The sequence below is a fragment of the Gossypium hirsutum genome, chromosome A11 (assembly GCF_007990345.1).
Source record: "Gossypium hirsutum isolate 1008001.06 chromosome A11, Gossypium_hirsutum_v2.1, whole genome shotgun sequence".
Lineage (NCBI taxonomy): Eukaryota > Viridiplantae > Streptophyta > Magnoliopsida > Malvales > Malvaceae > Gossypium > Gossypium hirsutum.
The window spans coordinates 108,594,578-108,616,322 of NC_053434.1; the positions used below are offsets into that span (position 1 = coordinate 108,594,578).

At 36.0% G+C, this 21,745-nt stretch overlaps 2 protein-coding genes across 3 annotated transcripts; both read left to right on the forward strand.

Moving 5' to 3' along the window:
- Window positions 1-8,205, forward strand: LOC107889071 (perakine reductase). The gene is given in 13 exon segments (XM_041081676.1): window positions 1-635; window positions 793-855; window positions 1,180-1,300; window positions 1,436-1,526; window positions 5,689-5,824; window positions 6,059-6,226; window positions 6,346-6,552; window positions 6,654-6,826; window positions 7,080-7,132; window positions 7,135-7,175; window positions 7,371-7,464; window positions 7,626-7,687; window positions 7,777-8,205. Coding segments are annotated over 9 exon segments (1,113 nt in total). The 5' UTR covers window positions 1-635; window positions 793-855; window positions 1,180-1,300; window positions 1,436-1,526; window positions 5,689-5,755; the 3' UTR covers window positions 8,023-8,205.
- A 129-nt stretch (window positions 8,206-8,334) lies between these two features.
- LOC107889089 (probable ubiquitin-conjugating enzyme E2 37) lies at window positions 8,335-9,351 on the forward strand. 2 transcript variants are annotated; one of them, XM_016813400.2, is made up of 3 exons: window positions 8,335-8,678; window positions 8,782-8,842; window positions 8,935-9,251. In XM_016813400.2, the coding sequence occupies exons 1-3, from the start codon at window positions 8,543-8,545 to the stop codon at window positions 9,107-9,109; spliced, it is 372 nt and encodes a 123-aa protein (XP_016668889.1). In that variant the 5' UTR covers window positions 8,335-8,542; the 3' UTR covers window positions 9,110-9,251. The 2 variants fall into 2 exon arrangements, 1 of the variants encoding a protein (XP_016668889.1); XR_005905012.1 differs by having other exon boundaries at window positions 8,423-8,678; window positions 8,762-8,842; window positions 8,935-9,351.
- The last annotated feature ends 12,394 nt before the right edge of the window (window positions 9,352-21,745 follow it).

Sequence of the window (21,745 nt, forward strand, 5' to 3'; positions counted from 1 at the left end):
AATAAATGAATCTGAAAAAACAAGAACCTAAATATCTACCCCAATCAACTCAAATGGCTGGACTCCATTACCTTTCTCGATTTGTCGACGATAGCTATTTCCAATGAAAAAACTTTACTTGCTATCTTGTTTTGAAATCAGATTCCCTCAACTTCTCCTTCAATCTGGACTTCTTGCCCATCTTCCCCCCGATCCGAAAGAATGGCGATTCAACTATTCTCCCATCAGGTAAGAGATCTCTCCTCTATCTAGAGTGTTCTTTGCAATTCTATGAGCTTGCGAGTTCCCTAATCTATAAATATGCTGAAAGATAGTCTCTTGAAAGCAAGGCTTCTTATTCTGAATATCTCTGATAATCGCTCCGATCACTGATTTATCTGTTGAAGACGTTTGACGTTTTTTTATTATTATCCTGGAATCCTCTATAATTTTAACCGATTGTATACCCATTGAGATCCCTAATTTTATGCCTTCCAAACATGCATATGCTTCTGTTGCAAACGGGGAAGAGACATTGTTGTGGAGGGTCGACTTTAAGACCAAGAGTTCCCCCATCAGACCCCAAACCACCAGACCTGTCGCTGATTTGAAGTTGCTATTGTCGAACGCGGCGTCGAACTGAATCGTCATTCTCAGTATGACCTCCTGATTTCTGTGATTTTTATTCATGTTAAAAGGATCTGCGTTGCTCTCCCTCTTTCATATTCTGCCATATACGTTTGTTTTCTTTGAGCAAGGTCTCTTCCTGTCATATCTTTCCTCTCATGTATGAACTAGTTTTTGGAAAAACAGATTAGCTATAAGGCATAACAGAAAATACAACAATGTTTATCAATTCCTCCCTTGAAAACCCAGGTTAGCCACTCCCATATATTTTGATTCATATTATTTATGACCCAAGATAGATGTAAAAACTACCAAACTTCTGTTATTATATGACATTGACGTAAGATGTGAGGACTGTTTTCTACCCAGGAACAATAGCGGGGGCATCTATCGTTTGTAATGACTTTTCTGTATCTGAGATTAGCTAGATTAGGAATGAAATCCCAAGAAATTCGCCAAATAGTTATTGTAATTTTTGAAGGTAGCTGTAGGCCCTATAGTTTCTTGTAAAATTCTTTAATTTTGACTTGTATTAAATAATTACTAAGATCCGAATTAAGCCTCTTCTAATAGTTTATAGGCACTACGTACTGAAAATTCTCTGGACGGCTCTCATTTCCAAACTTGAATATCCTCATGACCAGTCTCTACAAGAGGGATCTGTATAATTTTTTGCCCAGTTTTCGCTTGAAAGGTATTGTCAATCAAGTTCATCCTCCATTTTTTGTTTGGAATATCAATGAGATTGGAAACTAACTTTAACTCCTTATTGTTTGGTCTGTTGTGCCCTTCAACTTTGTCGATCCCCTGAATCCAACTATCGTCCCAGATTGAAATATTATCCCCTCTGCCCACTCTCCAGCACTACCCTTTTTTGAGAAGTCCCTTTGCTGCCCAAATACTCTTCCATGTGAGTGAAGGTAAATTCCCCAGCTCTGCATTTAGAAAATTTGAACGTGGATAGTATTTTGCTTTCTAAAATCTGGCCAATAAAGAATCTGGATAATTAATAAGACGCCAACCTTGCTTGGCTAATAATGCAATATTAAATTGGCCAAAATTTCGAAAAACTAATCCACCATTTTCTTTTAAAAAACAAATATTTTTCCAAGTGCACTAATGAATTCCCTTTTTTCCATGTCCCTTCTGGCACCAGAACTTCGCAACAATACTTTCGAGTTTATCACATAGAACTTTAGGTAATAAAAAACAAGCCATCGTGTAAGTTGGTCTAGCCTAAAGAAAGGCCTTTATAAATATTTCTTTTCCGCCCTGAGATAAAAACCTATTACTCCAATTATCAATACGTTTTTTGAGTCGGTCCTTTAGATTTTAAAACGATTCTTTTTTTCTCTAACCCACCATATTCGGCAAACCTAGGTAGCGTTCTAGCTCATTTGAGGTACAGATCCCCAGTAAGTTGACAACTAACCTTTTGTCTGCCTCTGTTGTGTTTTTGTTAAAAAATACTGTTGATTTATCAAAATTTACACATTGACCCAAACAAGATCTGTATTCGCGTAAGATGTTATTGAATAGATTTGCTCCCCTGCTTGTTGCCTCCCTAAATAAAATGCAATCATCAACGAATAAGAGGTGGGATACCTGTGGCCATTTCTATTAACCTTAACATCTTTGAAAAGCCCTCCATTTGTTGCTAGTGTCAGTAAGCTCGATAGACCCTCACCACATAGAAGAAATAAGAATGAACTTAGAGGATTACCTTGTTTGAGTCCTCTGGTTGGTAGAAACTTTTTTCTAATATGCCCATTAATGACCACTGAATAAGAAACAATTGTTACACATTTCATTAGAGCATCCACCATTTTTAAGCAAACCCCATTCGTATCACTATCTCTTTAATAAAGTTCTATTCGACCCTATCATATGCTTTACCCATGTCAAGTTTAACTGCCATAAACCCTCTCTTCCCCAATCTCTTATGTTTTAGCATATGAAATATTTCATAGGCTAACAACACGTTATCTGATATTAATCGACCTGGCACAAAGGCACTCTGCGCACCATCAATACATTTCTCAATAACTCCTCGAAATCAGTTTTCTATTGCCTTGGCCAGAATTTTATAAAGCACATTGCATAGACTAATCGGCTGAAACTGCATCATATTAGAAAGGCTGGTAACTTTTGGAATAAGCACTATATTAGTGGAATTAATTGAACTAACCTCCATATCCCATTTAGAAGTTGTGAACAAAAGAAGGTGAGTTCTTTTCCAACAATATGCCAACATTTTTGATAAAATAGGGCTTGGAATCTGTCTTCCCCTGGTGCCTTTGTAGATCCCATGTCAAACACTGCTTCTTGAATTTCTTCTTTTATGTATGTTGCTGTCAGTTTTTGATTATCTTCCTCATAGACACAACGAACGATCCCTGTCATCAAATGGTCGTAATTTTCCCTATCCCCTGCCGAAAACAAATTTTGAAACTAAGATCATGCAACACCCTCTATTTCCTGCAAGGCCTCTATTTTTCTTCCATCTTCATTTTGCAGCTTACGAATAAAATTTTTCCTCTGGCATTGTGTTGCTTAACTGTGAAAAAATGCTGTATTTTTATCTCCAAATTTTAACCAATTCAGTCTAGCCCTCTGTTTCCAAATTTAAATCTCAAAATTTAAATGAATTTTCGTATCAATCAGCTTAGCTAAATTTTTATCATCTCTTTCAGCTTCAGCCAGCTCAGCTAATTTTTCCGTTTGGACCTGTCTTCTCTTTTTCCTATTTACTTGAAGTTGCCTAGCTCACTGTCTCAACCCTCTTTTTAAATTTTCCAGCGTTTGTAATAGACCCCCTGAAGCCTTCTCCCACAGAAATTTAACTTCATTAAGGAAAGAATCCTCTAAAGACTACCAAGCTTCAAATTTGAAAGTACTGTTCCTCAATCGTTCTTCAATCAAACTTGTATTAATTAGGAGAAGACAATGATCTGAAAAAGAATGCACTAGATGTTGGACTTTCACCTTCGGGAAAAAAGTGATCCATTCTGCATTGGCGACACCTCTATCCAAACGTTCTTATATGTTCGTCTCTAGTAAATTTCCCCTCTCCCAAGTGAACCACTTACTAGAAAATCCCATGTGTCTCAGTTGACATTCCTCTAATGTTCTTCGAAATAGTTCTATCCTTCTTTCATATCTAGGCAGCCTCATTTTTTCTCGAAGCCATACATAATTTCGTTGAAGTCTCCGCAAACAAACCAAGGGATATCCACATCAGAAGCTAAGCTTTTCAAAACAGCCCATGATTCGTTTCTATCTTGTGCATATAGGGATCCATAGAATCCTGTATATCTCCAATTGATTCCTACTTTATTGTCTTCAACTAACACATCAATATGTCTTTTAGAAAAATTTCGAAATGTAATCTTAACATCAGTCCTCCATTCTAAACACAACCCTCTCGTACCATCTGAATCGACTTCAATACCATTCGCAAAACTACAACTTCTACGGACTCGTTCCATCTGTCTTCTACAAAGCTTTGTCTCCATGAAGAAGACTATTTGGGGATTATATAACTTCAGCAAATGCCGAAGTCTATGAATCGTCCGTGGGCTCCCCAAGCCACGAACATTCCAACTTATGATTTTCATTGCGCCCGATTGGCTTGCCTTTTGGCAGCCACCTATGATAAAAGATTAAAATCCACCATTCTTCTACTCCTTACCATTGCATTATCACTTTATTCTTTTCCTGTTGGATTTTCCATCTCTCTTTGGTTTCGATTTTTTCCTTCCTCTCCTATGAAGATACCATGTTCCAAATCATGCTCTATAGTAGTCTGCATCTGATCCAGCCAAAGTTTTTCCTTTCGTTGATCAAGAGATGACGTTCCCCCTTCTATGTTAAACCCCAGAATTGGATCAATGATTTTTCGACTTCTTTCTTTGCTAGCCCCATCCCATGATCTAATCCCCAAAGCCCGATTATCCTTTCAGCTTCCTTCCAATTTTCCTTCACCTTCTTCTCGTAGCCATATGCTATTCATTGATAAAGCTCTTCGAGATTGTGCTCGCAATGATAAATCCCAACCCATTTCAGCAATTTCCACCCCTAGCATCATTTTTGCCTCACAAAAAGAGTCGCTATGCCCCAAACGTTCGCAATAGAAACAGAAAAGTGATAAGCATTCGTACTTAAATTTGACATACGAACATCTCCAGCAACACATAACCTGCTTTTTTCTTTTCAAAGGACGCCTAATATCAACCTGTACCCTTACTCTCATGAAATTGGGGTTTTCTTTCCCCATATTTGATCCATCATATTCTAAAAAAAAACCTATAAAATTATCCAGTTGTATTGCTAAATTTTCAAAAAACAGCCCAATTGGGACATCGTGAATTTGTACCCAGAAAGGAGTAGAAATTAATAGTACTCTTAATGGATCCTCCTCGCTTTTCAATTTGTAAAGCAGCTATAAATGATTGTTAAAAGTCCATGGTGAACCCTTCAAAACCCTCTCCATATCCATATTGTGAAAAAACTGAATCAGGTATCCTTTTTTCCCCAGATCTCAAATTTAAACCCCATGAACAAGATGCCATAGGTTTGCCATAGTACTTTTTATGGCTGGAAAGTGAATTATATTGGCTGTTAGGAAACATCCCACTAGTTGAAACTCCCCCACTTCTCTTTCTGTACTCGGATCTACCTGTATCTGCAAAATTTCTTCTTCTTCTTCTTCCTCATTAATTGTCAATTGTGCTAATTCGGCTTCCATGAATACAAGTTTTAAGACCAAAAACGAGATCAATACTTTCCAAATCATAGAAGTAAAATAGCCTTAAACGTGCCAACCGCAGCTAAGAAACAAAAAGCGACAAAAACTAAACAAAAAAAAAACAAAAAAAACCCTAAAAACTCATGCAAGAGGCGGCAGACAATAGCATGCTAGGGTAGCATACTCTTAGATGGGTTTAATATATTTATAATTACGTAAAGGTTTGGCCAAAAAGCGTCAGCTCTGCATGCTAAATTTGTTTCTAACCAAGATTCTGCACATTGAATTTGGTAATATAAACACAACGAGTAGTTCAGTGTGTTTCCTTTAAGCAGTTTTTAGTTCCTGTTTTCTCAACCGTACACTGAGGGAAAGCATTGAGTCAAGAACAAGAGAGAAACGATGGGCGAGGAGCAGCAAAATCAGAGCGATGTGATTCCTAGAGTGAAACTGGGAACTCAAGGGCTTGAGGTAAGACTCCTTCTGTGTGAATTCTCTCAAGACTGAGGTGTTATTTATGAGTGGAGTACAGCTATGTTTATTAACTGACACCTGAGACATACTTTGAATCAGAAAACTTCTAAAATTGAGATGCTGGATCCCCTTGTCTATGATCTATTCAAGTTCTTGTTCAGTTAAACCAATTGCTTGTTCAAAACAGTATCTTCCTGTCTCATTTTTGTTGTAAATTCTATTATTTTGTAGGTTTCCAAGTTAGGGTTTGGATGTATGAGGCTTACAGGAATATACAATGATCCTGTCCCTGAAGATGTTGACATCTCCATCATCAAGCAAGCAATCGACATAGGAATCACTTTCTTTGATACATCAGATATCTATGGACCCAAAAGAAATGAATTATTGGTTGGAAAGGTAGCATGTTTGCAACAGTTCCAGCAGAGTTTTACTGTTTAGGCTTTGGAGTTTAACTGAAACAAAATTATTGACATGATTTCATAAGTATTTACCCTTAAAAACCAATCTTTTCTCAGGCATTGAAGCAATTACCACGAGAGAATGTACAATTAGCCACAGAATTTGATATTGTCAAGTCGGATCCTGCGACTGGGATTGCAATAAATGGTACCTCTGAACACGTCCGCGCCTCGGTCGAGGCTAGCCTGAAGCGCCTTGATGTTGATTACATTGATCTCTACTACCAGCACAGGGTCGACACTAAAACACCAATAGAGGATACTGTAAGTGCTCCATTATAAAACATCCTTTATTTTTCTTGGTTAAAATGCTTAATGTGCGGTGGAAATATGATGTTAAGCTGCTTTTCTTAATTCAATCTTAGATGGGGGAACTGAAGAAGCTGGTAGAAGAGGGGAAGATAAAGTACATTGGTTTATCTGGAGCTAGCCCTGAAACTATAAGAAGGGCACATGTTGTTCATCCCGTCTCTGCCATAAAAATGAAGTGGCCGCTTTGGACTCGCGATAGCAAGGACGAAATAATCCCCCTCTGCAGGTTTCCTCAAAAGCCCAACACTGGTTTCATAGAAAAATAGTATACTGAATCATTAAAAGTATAAGTTGCCAAAGTATAAGTTGCCAGGAATTTGAACTTTGGTTTTTGTTGTTCTACTTCTATCCTATCTCTTATTGTAGTGAAGGTGAACTATATCCTCTGTTACATGTTATTTAGATTTTGTTTTTCCTTTTACTTCTCAAATTCAAGCAAAAAGGAATGCTTAATTAGTTTAATGTGTCCCAATATGCAGGGAACTTGGGATTGGGATAGTTCCATATAGCCTGCTCGGTCGTGGTTTCTTCGGTGCAGGACTGTTGCGGAAACTGTGCCTGCAATTAGTTTTCGGGTATGGAAAGAAGTTCTTTATCGATTGTTTCTTTTGGCCAGTCAAGTTCTTTTTGGCTTTAATCTATACTCTATTGTGCATAGAAACAATCCTTCTAATTAGTACCCTTTTTTTTACTGATGGACTTCTTTAAAGACATTTCACCCAAGATTTCAAGGAGAAAACTTTGACAGTAACACAAATTTGTATTTGCAGATGGAGAACTTGGCTCAAAAGTATGGAGGCACCCCTGCACAGCTATCACTTGCTTGGGTTCTTCATCAAGGGGATGATGTAGCACCCATTCCTGGTGAGTCACATTCTTTGTTTTCGGCATCCAATTTATTCTTTTGATATTAGACAATACAGATCATTCAACAACATTCTAAGCAGAATTGAACACAATTCCCTGGACATACTGTACAAACACATATCGTAAATGAGCCTTGTTTTGTCTGATGTTGCAAACAGAAGGAAAACGGGGAAATACTAGGTTGGCTGTTCGAGAAAAGCTGTACAAATCCAGCATTCTGGTATAGTGAAATTAATTACTGATTGATAAATTTGCACATACATTTTGTTTAATTGTGAAATAGTTTGTTGCTGGTTTTGAATAATGCAGAAAGCAAAAGAAATTCTTCAGTTTAAGATGATGAAAACTGGATTAGCCAATAAGATAGAGGAGAAAAGAGTGACGGTTGAATCTTTGATGGCTACCAAAATAGATGCTGCAGAGAGTGTGGCAAGCTTAGAGCGTTTGAAGATGAGAAGGAAGAAGCTAACGAAAAAGCTGAAAAGAAGAATCAAAGACTTCCAGAAATTGCAGACATTGGAGGTTGAGCTGACATCGGAGATGAGTTCCCCTTGAAATAGATATAATGAATAATTTAATTTCAGTGTTGAGATAGGTATGCATAAGGCTACGCTTAAACATTATGCCGATACTTTTGGGTGGACATTTTATTAAGCGTTGGAATAGACTTGTTGACACATGTTATGGCGACTCTTTGTATAAGAGTTAGAAAAACTTAAGTCAACTCTTTTTGAATTACACTGCCTCTTTTTTAAATTGTTTAAATTTATACATTTAAGTAACCTTTTTTAGTATTTGCAAAATCTAATCATATCTCGATTTTTAAGAAAAGTTGGAAAATATACTTATTAATTCTTTATTCTTTTTAATTACCTTTAATTTTTAGGTTTACCATTCTACCTCCTGTCTCCTCTCCCTATTTCCAAATCAGTTACGAAACAAAATTCCGTAAGTGCACTACTGTGTTTGTATATAATTTTCGAAAAGGTTTGGCAGCTCGCTAAAAAATCAGAAGCCCCCAATATTTCATTTTTAAAGCGCAAAAATCAAAAAGTCAAACCAGAAGAAGAAGTAAATGGCACAAGCAGCAAGGCTAAAGCTGAGAATGCAAAAGGAGCTGAAGCTCCTTCTCGTCGATCCTCCTCATGGTGCTTCCTTTCCTACCCTCTCTTCACGACATGATATTACTGATCTCTCTTCCATCCACGCCCGTATGTTCATTCTCCCTCTCGCTTTCGCTTCACCCAGAAAATGGATTCAAAATCATTCTTTTTTATTAATATCCAAAATCTAGATGTTGTTTAACCGAAATAGGTCCTGAAGAAATTTTTTATAGCAAAGGGATCTTCAAGATTAAGATTCAGATACCTGAAAGGTATATCTAAGTTGCATAATGAATTTCAATTTTTCTTTCGCATTTTCTTTTATTAAAAGGAGGTTATTGGGTGTTTTTTTTTTGCCTTAAAGGTATCCGCTTCAGCTTCCGATTGTGACTTTTGCGACGCCAATTTATCGCCCTGACATCGACAATGGAGGTGGAATTTGCCTTGACATTCTCTATATTATTTTGTTTCTTTTATTATTTTTTTGGAGGGGGTTTTTGATTCATACCCACCTCAGATTTTCTAAAGATTTACAGTAAAGGTTAGTCCTTTCTCAGATCCATTGATGTTTTGACAACTTCTGTTGGTTTCCCTTTATTCTGGAGATTGTTTATTTAAGCATTCATCGATGTTAATATTTGATGCAATTTTAGGCAAAAAGGAATCTATATTTCTTGTTTCTTCATTGTCTTTATTCTATCGTATGCTATTGATTGTTTGGAAATTTGAGTCTGTTAAATGTTTTCATTGATTTGATGTAGCTTGTTTCTATTTTTATGCATACAAGTCTTGGAAAAACAATTTCTTAAGTTTGATTTTATTATAGCGTGAATTGATAGACAAGTATGGTAGGGGATAAACTTGACGGATGAGATCTTGACATTTGTTTATGTTTCTAACTTTAAGACTTTAGATTTATATTCACTCACTGTTGTTGACCGTATCTGCAATATAATGGATCCTTGATCTTCATGCGAGTGGAACCAAGTTTAAGGTTATTGAACTTTCAATTTTTTACAGGGACCATTAAACATGAAGAATAGACTGTGTTTGATGTTTAAGTTTCTTTTTTAGTTAGTAAAGGACACTGAAAATTTTATGCTAAAAAGCCATGTCTGCCTCATTGATTTCTCTTTAAATGATGGTTCCCATGCCCCCTGTTTAGATGAGGACCATACTCTTCATGTCATATATCAAATACTTCAAGGAAACAAAACTTCCATTTTAGACTGCATTAGCTTTATGTAATACAATATCAATATCAATGTCCATCGTCTTAGGTGTTTTTTTATTTGTTTACTTTTGTATATTGGGTTGATTACAGGTGGTATACATTTTGGCTAAATGTTAGTGTATTTTGGTTGTTGGATTGATTTTTGTAGTGAATATTTAACTTTTAATTAAAATTTAATTTTCTATTTTTAGTTGTATTTAAAACACAATTTCTATCATTATTCACTATAAATGTTTATGAAAATATATTAATATTGAAATAATAAAAATAGAAAAAAATTGCTCTGGATGTGTCTATCTCAACTTTTTTAAGGTTGTCTTAGATGAGTTTATTCCAACCTTTTTAAGAGTGTATTAGACAGGTTGATCCTAACTTTTTTTAATGTTGCCTTAAACGGGTTTATTTCAACTTTTTTTTTAAAGGTTGTTTTAGACGGGTCTATCTCAACCTTTTTATGGTTGCTTTATATGGGTCTATCTTAATCTTTTTTTAAAGGTTGCCTTAGACAAGGTTAGCTTATGTTGACTTATGCCAATGCTTTTTCAAAAACGTCGCTGAGCTTATGCCAACTGTACTATAAGCAACCTTTTTAGAAGCATCGGGAGAAGCGTCGCAAAACCTATGCCAACTTTTTTTGCTTCTTCTTAGGTCAAAAAAAGTGTCGCGGTAGGCTTGTTTTGTTGTAGTGCTTGTTGCACATTTGTGAGCAAGTAAATTGTTCTTTGTTTCTTTCTCCTTTGTTCTCTGTATTGTTGCTGTTGTCAAAAACCCAACAAATGGTATCATGTGCCCAAGTATTTGAGGGCTTATTTTTGCTTCTGCTACTTGTTAAGAAAGACAAGAAGCTATTAAAGCCTGTCATATTTGAAGGCTGCTTGTAAAAAAGACAGTAGTAGCTCATCCCTGTGAGACTGCCAAACAAGCTTGGGATAAGTTGAACGAGGAGTTGATGGAGTATGTGCATGAAGACAAGCCACAACAGGAGGGAGTATGTGCAAGAAGAAATAGAATTGTAATGAACAAAAGAACAATGCAAGATGTATTTGAAGGCAAGTTGCAAACCAAGGTTGTGAAGGAGAAGAGGACTCCATTTGATGAACAAATATTTGACACAAAAGACTAGGATAGTCAAGTGTGTGGATCAGATTTGGTTGAGAACGAGACCAAGGTTGAAGATGAATTACTTGAGTAGGGTCAACTTGAAAAGCATTTTGGGACTACCAAGCTCAAAAAAACTTGATGAATGATTGGTATTTGCAGCACGGAGGCCAACGAGGAGTGTTGAAAATGACCAACCATGCTGCTTGATGCGTCGTTGAGAGCATAAAAAATATCTTATCTCTATAAAATAATGAAAAGAATAGTACAAGGGAAGTAGGGTCAAATCCTCAAGGACTGGACTTGTACAAGTTCCTATTCCTCGAGATTCCGGGCAAAATCGTGCTCAAGAAAACTGGCGTATCTGGAAAAAAATAAAAAAAAATTGAATTAAAAGTTTGATTGAATTGAAATTGCATAAATTGAAATTAAAATTGTAAAGATAAATAGAGTTGAGAAAATAAAGTTTTTTGATGGAGAGATTCTAGCCTCTGGTTATCTCGATTCTCTTTTGGTTCAATCCTAGGTTTTTATGTAAACCTTCTCAAACAGAATAAATCAGTTATAGTGGAAGAGGACGCCTATGACCACTAGTTCCATTTAGATTTTAGAATTAAGATTTAGAGGAGTCTGAATCTAGTTAACTGTTACTTTTGTGGGACTGTCTTATACTGGATCATCATTTCTCAATGTGAATACCATGCCATTTTGTCTCTTGGGCTCGACAACTATTGACGCAGTAAGCTAATGTACCGACTATGTGACCTTCCCAAAACATACAAAGTGGCCGTCTTTGTACAAGATGAAAAGATCACTTTTGAAGGGATATGGACGGATGTGTCAGCCCTGTAATGCGGAGAAACGATGAATATTCGTTGAGAAGGCTAAACGTAGATTCTAAGTGTAACCGCCCAAACCCAGCCTAGACGTTATGGCTAGATTAAGAAGGCTACATTAGCCATCGAAATAGTTAAGCTAACTTACATTACTTTTTAATAATATAAATAAACTCATTTTAGAGAAAATCGTAGTTGTCCTTTGAGTTAGCTTAAAAATATTCATTCATTAGGTCGTGTATGCTTAGAATTCTTTTTATTGTTGACAGCGTTGTTTTAGAAAAATCGTTTGCTTGTCGCTCTTCATTTTTTAAAAACAAAACTCGAAGTTAAACTAATGCAGTAGAAAAACTATTTTTCAAGTCATTTTGGAAAATTTGCCTTATCGATTTGTTTTTCAAAAATAGTTCCTTTGCAATGTGGTGGAAACTAGGGAATACCATCAAATTTTACTTAAGCCTAATATCGTGCATTATTCGGTTATTATGCTTGAGTAATCCATGCATGCAAAACTCTCCAAAAGAAAAGTTACCAAGCCACAGACTAGAAATAATTAAAAATTATAAGACAAAACTAATAAAAACTTAATAATACTTAATTAAAAAATAATAATTTGCGGTCCAAGTTGATTCTTCGAATGTCGAGTCCGGTCTTAATTTTGAGGTTTACTTGAAAAGTTAAATGCTATTAGGGGGTGAGCTTATGAAAAGCTCAGTGTGAGTCGAATAATTATTTAAATGGGCAAAAACATTAAATATAGTGAAACATATTAGCATTAACAGAAGAAAACAGAACCATCATAAGAATTTCATGTCATTACATAGCCATTATCAAATTGATGTCAAACGGTGTATGAGCATAGGTCATCATTTATTCGAGTAACAATTATTAATTTTGACACCATTCAATACAACAAAATACAATGAGTAGCATAAATCAATAACATTCCAATGTGTCGTGCACATGATACAATGTAAAAAGGTTCTTACTCATACCATTCGCTACACACCACAAGTTCTTTAGAACCCATTTGCCAAACTCCAAAACATTATGAGCATAGCTCAATGTGGTAAAATCACCAAATAATCAATAATGCAAAAAATTTGCCGGATATCAAATAGTGCAATACAATTGCCAATAACATATAATATGCAATGAAATCGCCAATCTCCTCAGTACTCCAGGTGTAGTGCACTGACTACGAATAATACGGACTTAATATGCCACCGATACTTCACGGAACTCCTCTGTCAACCACAAAATCCTAACCCAATGCATATGCTGTGTGCCACACAATCTCATACACTCAATACTTTTCACATTCATTTGACATGCTCAACATGTCCTCCATAATCACATACGTTTAGTAAATGGAAACATTGTTCCAATCTTTCAAATTACCATTGTGTTGGTATCAATCAATATCATTCAATTTTACATACTTTACGAATTTTCATTGTGCATAAATAGTACCCTTTTCAGTACAAAATATAACAAATATCTCATGCGTTTAAATCATGCATAAGTTTAATATCTCAACACATTATATCATTAAGTCAAATATTCTCAAATCTCATAACTCAAATATGCAATTACAAACTCAATCAAACATCTATACTATCAAACCAGCAATTTTGCCAACATGTTAATCTTTTAAGACTCGAAACATACTTGGTTTGGCCACTCACAAAATCAATAATTTGGCTATTAATACAATCCAATCAGCAAGCTAATTTATCATATATAACATGATATTTAACATTTTCAAACAATTTTATGAGTTTAGAACCCACATCTTATTTTTTGCTTCCTCGCAGCACACTAGCGAATCTTCCAATTTTCTTTAATAATTCCTTAAATGAACCTAAACCAAAATTTAGTATAAATTCAATAAATTTACCATTAAACTAGCCCCCAAACACCCACTTATGAGTTCTAACCAACCATTGAAATTATAACTATTTTATGAATCCAAACTAGTTAGATTCCTTACACTGTATCGATACAAACTGTATGTACAATCGTTTTTCACCTTTACGGATGGCTTGGGGAGTCTGGGTCAGCACCTAATTCAATAATATACTGGAAAATTAGTATCTAATTAATTATTAAATTCCTTCATTTAATCAAATCATAACCTTTATCCAACAACTATGTCGAAATAACAAACTAGTTACCCTTAATTGCAATTACGCTTCACGATTTGTGGGATCAGAATGGCTAATTGATCAAGAATATTTTTCCCTAATTGATATGGGTTTAAAAGTTGATTAGAAGGGTTTAAGAACTCAAATTAATGCTGGAAAAATACTGGCAAGAACCAAGAAACAAAATAGCCCTTTTTCTTGCACATACGCGTATGCACCATCATATGGTGGCCAAAATTGGGGCTAAATTTTAAAACGATTTGAGATCTCATTAAATTCTGGAAAAATACCTTTGAAATCATTTAAAATCTCGCAAATTTCAAATCTAGAAATTTAGGTTTTGAATGGACAAGATTAATTAAGAAATTGAAGAGAGAAGAGACCTTACCCAAGCTAGTCGAAAGAAACGGTAATGACACTTTCTTGGCAATGTTCAAGATCGATCTTAGAGTTCAAGATTTTAGATTTGGGGCTGATTTTAATGAGGAAAAATGACAGCAATATGGTGGAGAATATGTTAACAAATCTTGTTGCAACAAGAAAAAGAAAAAAGAGATGGTAAAACTAGGTATAAGCGACGACAACAATGGGAGAAAGAAAGAAAATTGAAGAGAAAAGAGGAGAGGAAAAGGGTGAACGGCTTGGGTAGGTAAAATTTGAATTAAAGGCTAAAAAATACAATAAAAATTTATATTCATGCTTAGGGTTCAAGGGTATAGATGGCACGCACATTAAAAAAATAAGGGATTTTACAAAATTTAATTATTTCGTAAGAGAAGGGATTCGAACTTGGGACCTTATTTGATTTTCATGCTTTCTCATATTTCTTTTAACCATTAGGCTTTTTCCTCATTCTTGAAATAATTTTGTAATATTTATTTTAAAAACAAGGCATGTCGCATACTAGGGTTTAAGGCAAAATTTGCAAAATAATAAAAATGGTGAGAAAGAAGGGATTTGAACTTGGGTTTCAAGAAACATTTTACTAACACTTAACCAACAAACTAATGCCTCATTTATTTTTTAAAAATGTATAGATAAATTTCAAAAATTAAGGTATGATCACTTTCTCTCGATTCACAAAACCGATTCTACTAACCCCTAATTTTTGGGATGGTACACTAAGCCTTATGAACCCTTTTTGGGGAATCTCGACAACCTTTGGTTGGATAAATTTAGTGGCTCAAGCATTTTGGGAAAAAAGGAAACAAACTTAATAAAAATGAAATTTTATTGAATAAACGAAAGGAACAAAGGCTAAGCTTTTTGGGAGAAGGAGCTTTACAAAAAAAGATAAGTGAAATTTGTGTCACTCTATCCCTTATTTATAGTACTTAGAAAACCTAGTCTATTCTTATTTAAATTCTAAAAGATAAATAAAGATAAAAGTTAAAATTAAATCTAAATAATAATCTTAAAAATAATCTTAATATAATTAAAATTTAAATAAAGTCTTGTGTTTATAAAATCTCTTCTTTTCATTTTTGCCCTCAAGTCTTCCATAGTTTACATTTTCGGTACCACTTTTTTCCTATTTCGCAGGCTGGCCCATTTTATCTTTAAATTCACACTTTTTACCCTTAAATTTCTTTTTGCCTTCAACTGAGTCCCTATAAGATAAAAAAACCATAAATAGCTCAAATTAGTAAGATCATACTCAAAATAAGTATGTAATTAATATATAAAAATATGTCATTCTAGAGTATTATCTCTGCTGTTATGTTTTTGTTAAAGTGCATGCTACTATGATGATTTTGTTAAGTGCATATAGCTTGTATGCATGCCGCAACAATTGTACATATTGCAACAACATATTTTTTTGTTTCAGTTGCAATGTAATTTAGTTTGGTTGAAAATGAACTTTGATGTTGATGTTTTGATGGGATGATTGAGCTGATAAGTCAGTTTATCCATGTGTATAAGCAATGTTTTAATAGTCCTAATGCTGATTAGTGGGGTAGTTGAATATTTGGTGATGTATTTTGACTGTAAATGTATTGTTTTCATATTGAATGAGCAAGCATATCAGTTGTGTAAAGCAAATTGCTTCCTTGCTGCACGTTTGTGAGCAAGTAAATTATTTTTTGTTTCTTCCTCCTTTGTTCTCTGTATTATTCTCTTCTTTTACTACTGTCAAAATCCCAACAGTCAACCCATCTTTAATATCAAAACTATACATAACAACATATCTTGAAAATTTATTTGGATTTGGAAACAATCAATTTTCAAAGTTTGATGGATTAGATCGAATCGGGCCAAACTTGGAAGTATATCCTGAAAATTCAAGGCTTATCCCGATGTGATTGAAGATATTCTTTATGCTGATCATCTTGCTTATTTCAAGGGAAGATTGATAGTAATTGATATAGCATGTTAGCAATTATTAGGTCCTTATAAATTGAAGAGACTTGTACAGGTGATGTACTGAATTGAAAGCACTTATTCTTATTCATTGGGGAACATTTCTTTTGAGTGCATTATGTCCAAGATCAAGTGTGTTATTTAATAAGAGTATATTATCATAATGTAACGCCCTAACTTTTTATTCCTGTTTTTGTAGAAAAATTTGACACAACTGTTTCAGTGGTTAAGTGTTCTGAGTGTGTATGAGAGGTACCAAGTTCAGGCTTTACCTTGAGCGAAATTTGTTATTTTCTTGAATTAAGCCCTATCCTTGGTGAGTAGGTTTATTTTTAATTATTGCTATTAGATATCAAAATGGGCCTACTGGTCTGGTTGTTAGGTGGAGTGTGGGTTTTCTAGAGGTCTTGTGTTCAAATCTTTGCGCAAGCGTGATTGTTAATATTTTTGCTCTATTGGCTTGTAGAGTTTTGGTTGAACGAAAAGTCCAAGTAATGGTTGTTAGTGGGGTTAGTGGAAATATTTAAGGGATTTAAGGGAGTTATGTGAATTATCCTTATTATTTTCTTTTCTTCAAAATTTTGGCTTTTCTCTTCCTCTCTAACGTTTCTGTGTTTTCCTTTTACCAAACTTTTGTCTCTTCTAACCACAGTGTTAACTTTCATTCCTTCGTACAATTTTTGAAGGTAATGGTTATCTTGGAATTTTTATAATGTTTCCATTGTACTCTCGTTCTTTCTAAAGATTCGAGTTAATTCGGTAAATCGTTTTGGCAGGTGTTCTTCGAGAAAATTGAGACCATTCAGAGTTATTGTAAAATTTCGTGGTCACTGTTGTGAAGGGAAAGTTCTTGAATTGTTGGAAGTGGTTTTGTTGTGCTTTTGAGTTTTGGTCAAGAGATGGCTCGATTATTTCATTTGAGGATTTAAGTAACCGTGGGTTTTTTTTGGTTGTCGTTATTAGGTACTGTTCACTTCAATAGTGCTTCTGCGTCGAAAATGAATTAGGTGTGTACCTGAAACGCTGAAAATCAAGATTCGACGAAAGTTAAAAAACCCCGCTATTGACGCCACACGGCCATATGGTAGGCCATGTGCGATGACATGACCGTGTGATCGACAAAGGCCAGGCCGTGTGCAAGACACGACTGTGCGATGGCTAGAGTGTGGCTGTGTGAACCATACGGGATAGGCCAAATAGGGCATGTAGGCTTATAAGAGCACACTACACGGGCATGTGGTATCCGGGCCAAGCGTGTCATCGATACAGGCCAGGCCAATTCGGGTTTGTAGGCCTACACGGGCAAACCACATAGGTGTGTGGACCCTTTTATTTAAAATTTTCCCTAGGGTTGCACGGGTCGTCCCAAATGACTGTGGGCCTACTGCAGAGTCGGTAAAGGCTAACTAAACCCTAAACTGTATGAACTGTCTGTTTGATATTCTGATCTAATTAGAATTCTAATGTATGTCTACTTGCACTATTATATGCTATTTGTATAGGATCATAAGGATGTGAGCATGTTAGATTATTTTTCTGTACTTGTGTATTTCTGTATCTGATATTGGGGTTGGGATGATGTATATTGGAGGAAGTGTTCTGAAAGGCAATTTTCGCCTATTATCTAGCAGCATGGTTGTATTATATATGTTATGTGCCACATTCGGTACTATATGGTATGTATGATAGGTGAGTGTTTTAAACCCATATGGTGTGTAGGGATGGTGGGATATGGTGTGTAGAGAATGGGGGTAGAATTCTGATTTTGATTTGTGTATTCGTATTGTAATAGGCTTAGGCCCGAATCTGTATCTGACCAATTTTTTTATTGTATGTGTGTACATGCTTAATTCTATGGGTGAGTTTACATAAACTCACTCTTTTCTATTTGATATGTATAGGTAATCCACAGATTTAGGCGAATTGGAGCGGCGAGGGACTCGGTGGTGACCATCTGTTACGTACTATTTCCGAATAGGTTTCACTTTAAATTTTTTTATTCCTTTTTAGGTATCTTTGTAAAATGTGGACTTTTCGGACTATTGTTTTAATTTGGGTTTGACTGCGTATTACTCTTTTAATGTTGCCAAACATGAAAAAAGCTCGGATTTTACCAAAAACAAAGGTTTTCTAAAAATATCGAACGATATTTCCTAAACGATTTTATAAGCTTCCGCTAAAAAGAGGTACATCTTAAGACGTTTTAACTAAATAAATAAACATTTTGGAATAAATATAAATATAAACAAATAGAAGTTAAATGATCGAAATTATTTTCTACCGAGATAACCCCGTTTCCAAAATACATTCCATGTGACATTGCCAGATTCGATCATAATGCTTAGGCTGGGTTTGAGATGTTACATTTAGTAGTATTAGAGCCCGGTTGCAAAACTCGGCTGTAAATTTTAGGTTCCAAAATTTGGTTTTAAAGAATTGGTTTTCAAATGATTTTAAACACTCAGATTAAGTATGTGGTACACTGAGTCTCAGGCGTCGATTCGATAAGTATTCTATAACTTAGATGGTTTTTTTTAAAAATATTATAGACACATACTTTGAAAACACTATAGTTAGTAATATTTGAAACTGTAGTGAAAAAAATAGAGACTGAAACTTTCAGAAACATTATTGAACCTCTGATATTTATTACATAAAATTTCTGTTAATAAATATTGAACTAATGCATAAAAATCTTAATATAGATAAACTCGAATTAGACAATGAGCACACAAGGTATTCGTGGACATGGTACTAGAGGTCGAGGTAGAGGTCGTAGGGGGTTTGAGCTGAGTCATTATCTTTGGGTAGCATGCCAAATTTGGACACTAGTGAGACACCTGTGTCACTTGCTACTGATACTAGGTCTCAGAGTCGTTTGGCTGGGGACGACATACTGTTGCAAGCCATGCTGAGGATATCAAAGAGGGTCACTGAGCCTAATTCTAGATCTGGGGGTCGAGGGTTGGTAACTGAACGACTCTGGTCTAATGGAGCTAAGTTATTTAGGAGTGTTACAAGAGTCACCTTTACTGTGGCTGAGTATTAGTTGGAGGCCACTGAGAGAATTATGGATGATATGGACTGTATCTCTGAGTAGAAATTGAAAGGTGCAGTCTCCCTACTTCGCGATGAGGCTTACCAGTGGTGGTTGACGGTTAAAGAGGGCACTCAGTTGGATCGTCTAACTTGGGAATTCTTTAAGACTACATATCAGAGCAAGTATGTGGGAGCTAGCTATGTTGATGCTCGCAGGCGTAAGTTCTTGAACCTCACGCAAGGTGACTGATCTGTGGCCAAGTATGAGGCTAAATTTTTGAGGTTGAGTGCTACGTTCGAGGCATGGTGGCATTTGAGGATGAGAGGTGTGTTCGTTTTGATGATGGGTTAAGAGATAGTTTGAGAGATTTGATAGTTCCGCAGAGGGAGCGCGAGTTTTCTGTGCTAGTTGAGAAAGCGAAGATCATCGAAAATGTTAAGCGTATAGAGTACTAGAATAGAGATAGGGAGAGAGGTAAGAATAAGAGGGATTTGGAGCCATTGAGTTCTGTGTAGAGGCCTAAGAAAAATGCCAGATCTGATGAGCCAGTTAGAGTGAGGGCTTTTACTGCTTCAATTGGCTTGCTGTTTTGTGGTGATTGTGGTTGGTGCCATTCGGGCGAGTGTTAGAGAAGGATTGGAGCCTGTCTAAGATGTGGATTCTTAGAGTACCATATTAGAGACTGTCCGCAGTGGGCAAATCAGACACAAGCTATGGGTTATGTGCAGCCTCAGATGGCAGTTCAATAGCCACCTAAGGGCTGTGGACAGGCTAGGGGTGGTAACAATTTGGGTCGTGGACAGAGAGTACTAGGCAGAGGTGCTGGTTAGACCGAGACGAGACGGTATATTTTGGTTTATGCTGCATGTCGCCGAGAAAACAGAAATGCTCTTGACGTCATCATTGGTACATTTTTTATATTTAATGTACCTTACTTGGCTTTGATAGACATAGGGTCTACTCACTCATACATAGCTAGTACTGTATCTAAAACATTGGGGATTTTTGTAGAGAGCACTGCTAGTGAAGTTACTGTACTGGGTACATTGGGGCAGTCTATTCGGGTTAGTAAATTCTATAGGGATGTTTCGTTAGAGGTGCAAGGGATTTTTTTTGCGAATCTAATGGAGCTTCCATTTGGAAGTTTGACCTATTTCTGGGTATGGACTAGTTGGTGAAGCATCGAGTCAGTTTGGACTGTGTATCTAAGAGGGTCGTTCTGAGGAACAAGGATGATGTAGAGGTGATTCTAATTGGTGAGTGTCGAGACTACCTGTCACATGTGATCTTCACACTAATAGTTGAGAAATTGGTCCTAAAAGGGCGTGAGGCGTACTTGGCTTACGCAAGTGTTTCTGATTATAAGGACTCTTCTGTTAGGAATATCAGAATAGTAAAAGATTTTTTAGAAGTCATTCCCAAGGAGTTATTGAGATTATCTCATAGTAGGGAAGTGGAGTTTAGGATTGAGCTTCTTTCGGGTATGGCTCCGGTGTCCATTGGCCCCTACCGTATTGTACCAAAAGAGCTTACTGAGCTTAAGGCTCAACTACAAGAGCTTCTGGATCGTGGTTTCATCCATCCTAAGGTATCTTCATAGGGAGCACCAGTTCTATTTGTTAAGAAGAAGGATGAGACCATGAGGATGTATATCAATTATCGACAGTTGAACAAGTTGATTGTAAAGAATAAGTATCCGCTTCCGATGATTGACGACTTATTTGATCAGTTTAGAAGGGCTTCTGTGTTTTTTAAGATTGATCTTCGTTTTGGGTATCATCAGTTGAGGGTTAAGGAGGCTGATGTACATAAGACTGTATTTAGGACTCGTTATGGACACTAAGAGTTCCGAGTTATGCCTTTTGGTCTGACGAATGCTTCGGTCACATTCATTGATTTGATGAACTGAGTGTTCCAGCCCTATCTGTATTAGTTTGTTGTGGTCTTCATCGAAAAAATTTCAGTTTACTCGAAGATTTAGGATGAGCATGATGAGCATCTTAGAGTAGTGCTTCAAATTCTATGTGAGAAGCAGCTTTATGCTAAGTTAAGTAAGTGCGAGTTCTGGTTGCATGAAGTAACTTTGCTAGGGCACATGGTTTCTGCTGAGGGGATTCGTGTTGATCCTCAAAAGATTGATGCTGTGCTAGATTGGAAACACCTAAGAATGTGTATGAGATCCGTAGTTTTTTGGGTTTGACGGGATATTATTGACTGTTTGTCGAAGGATTCTCTTTATTGTGGCGCCTTTTGCTAAGCTTCTGTGTAAGGGTGTCCCTTTTGTCTGGACTGATGCATAGCAAAAGAGTTTTGAGAAGCTCAAGTCTGTTCTGACTCAGGCTCCTATTTTGATACAGCCTGAATTTGGCAAGGATTTTGTAGTGTACAGTGACGCGTCGCATGTCGGTTTGGGATGTGTTCTGATGCAAGATAGTAAGGTTGTGGCTTATGTATATTGT

Bases quoted from the DNA above. Each gene is read 5' to 3' on its own strand.
- LOC107889089 (XM_016813400.2), top strand. From the start codon at position 8,543: ATGGCACAAGCAGCAAGGCTAAAGCTGAGAATGCAAAAGGAGCTGAAG. The intron at 8,679-8,781 runs GTATGTTCATTC...TAACCGAAATAG, and splicing joins TCTCTCTTCCATCCACGCCC to GTCCTGAAGAAATTTTTTAT. The intron at 8,843-8,934 runs GTATATCTAAGT...TTTGCCTTAAAG, and splicing joins AAGATTCAGATACCTGAAAG to GTATCCGCTTCAGCTTCCGA.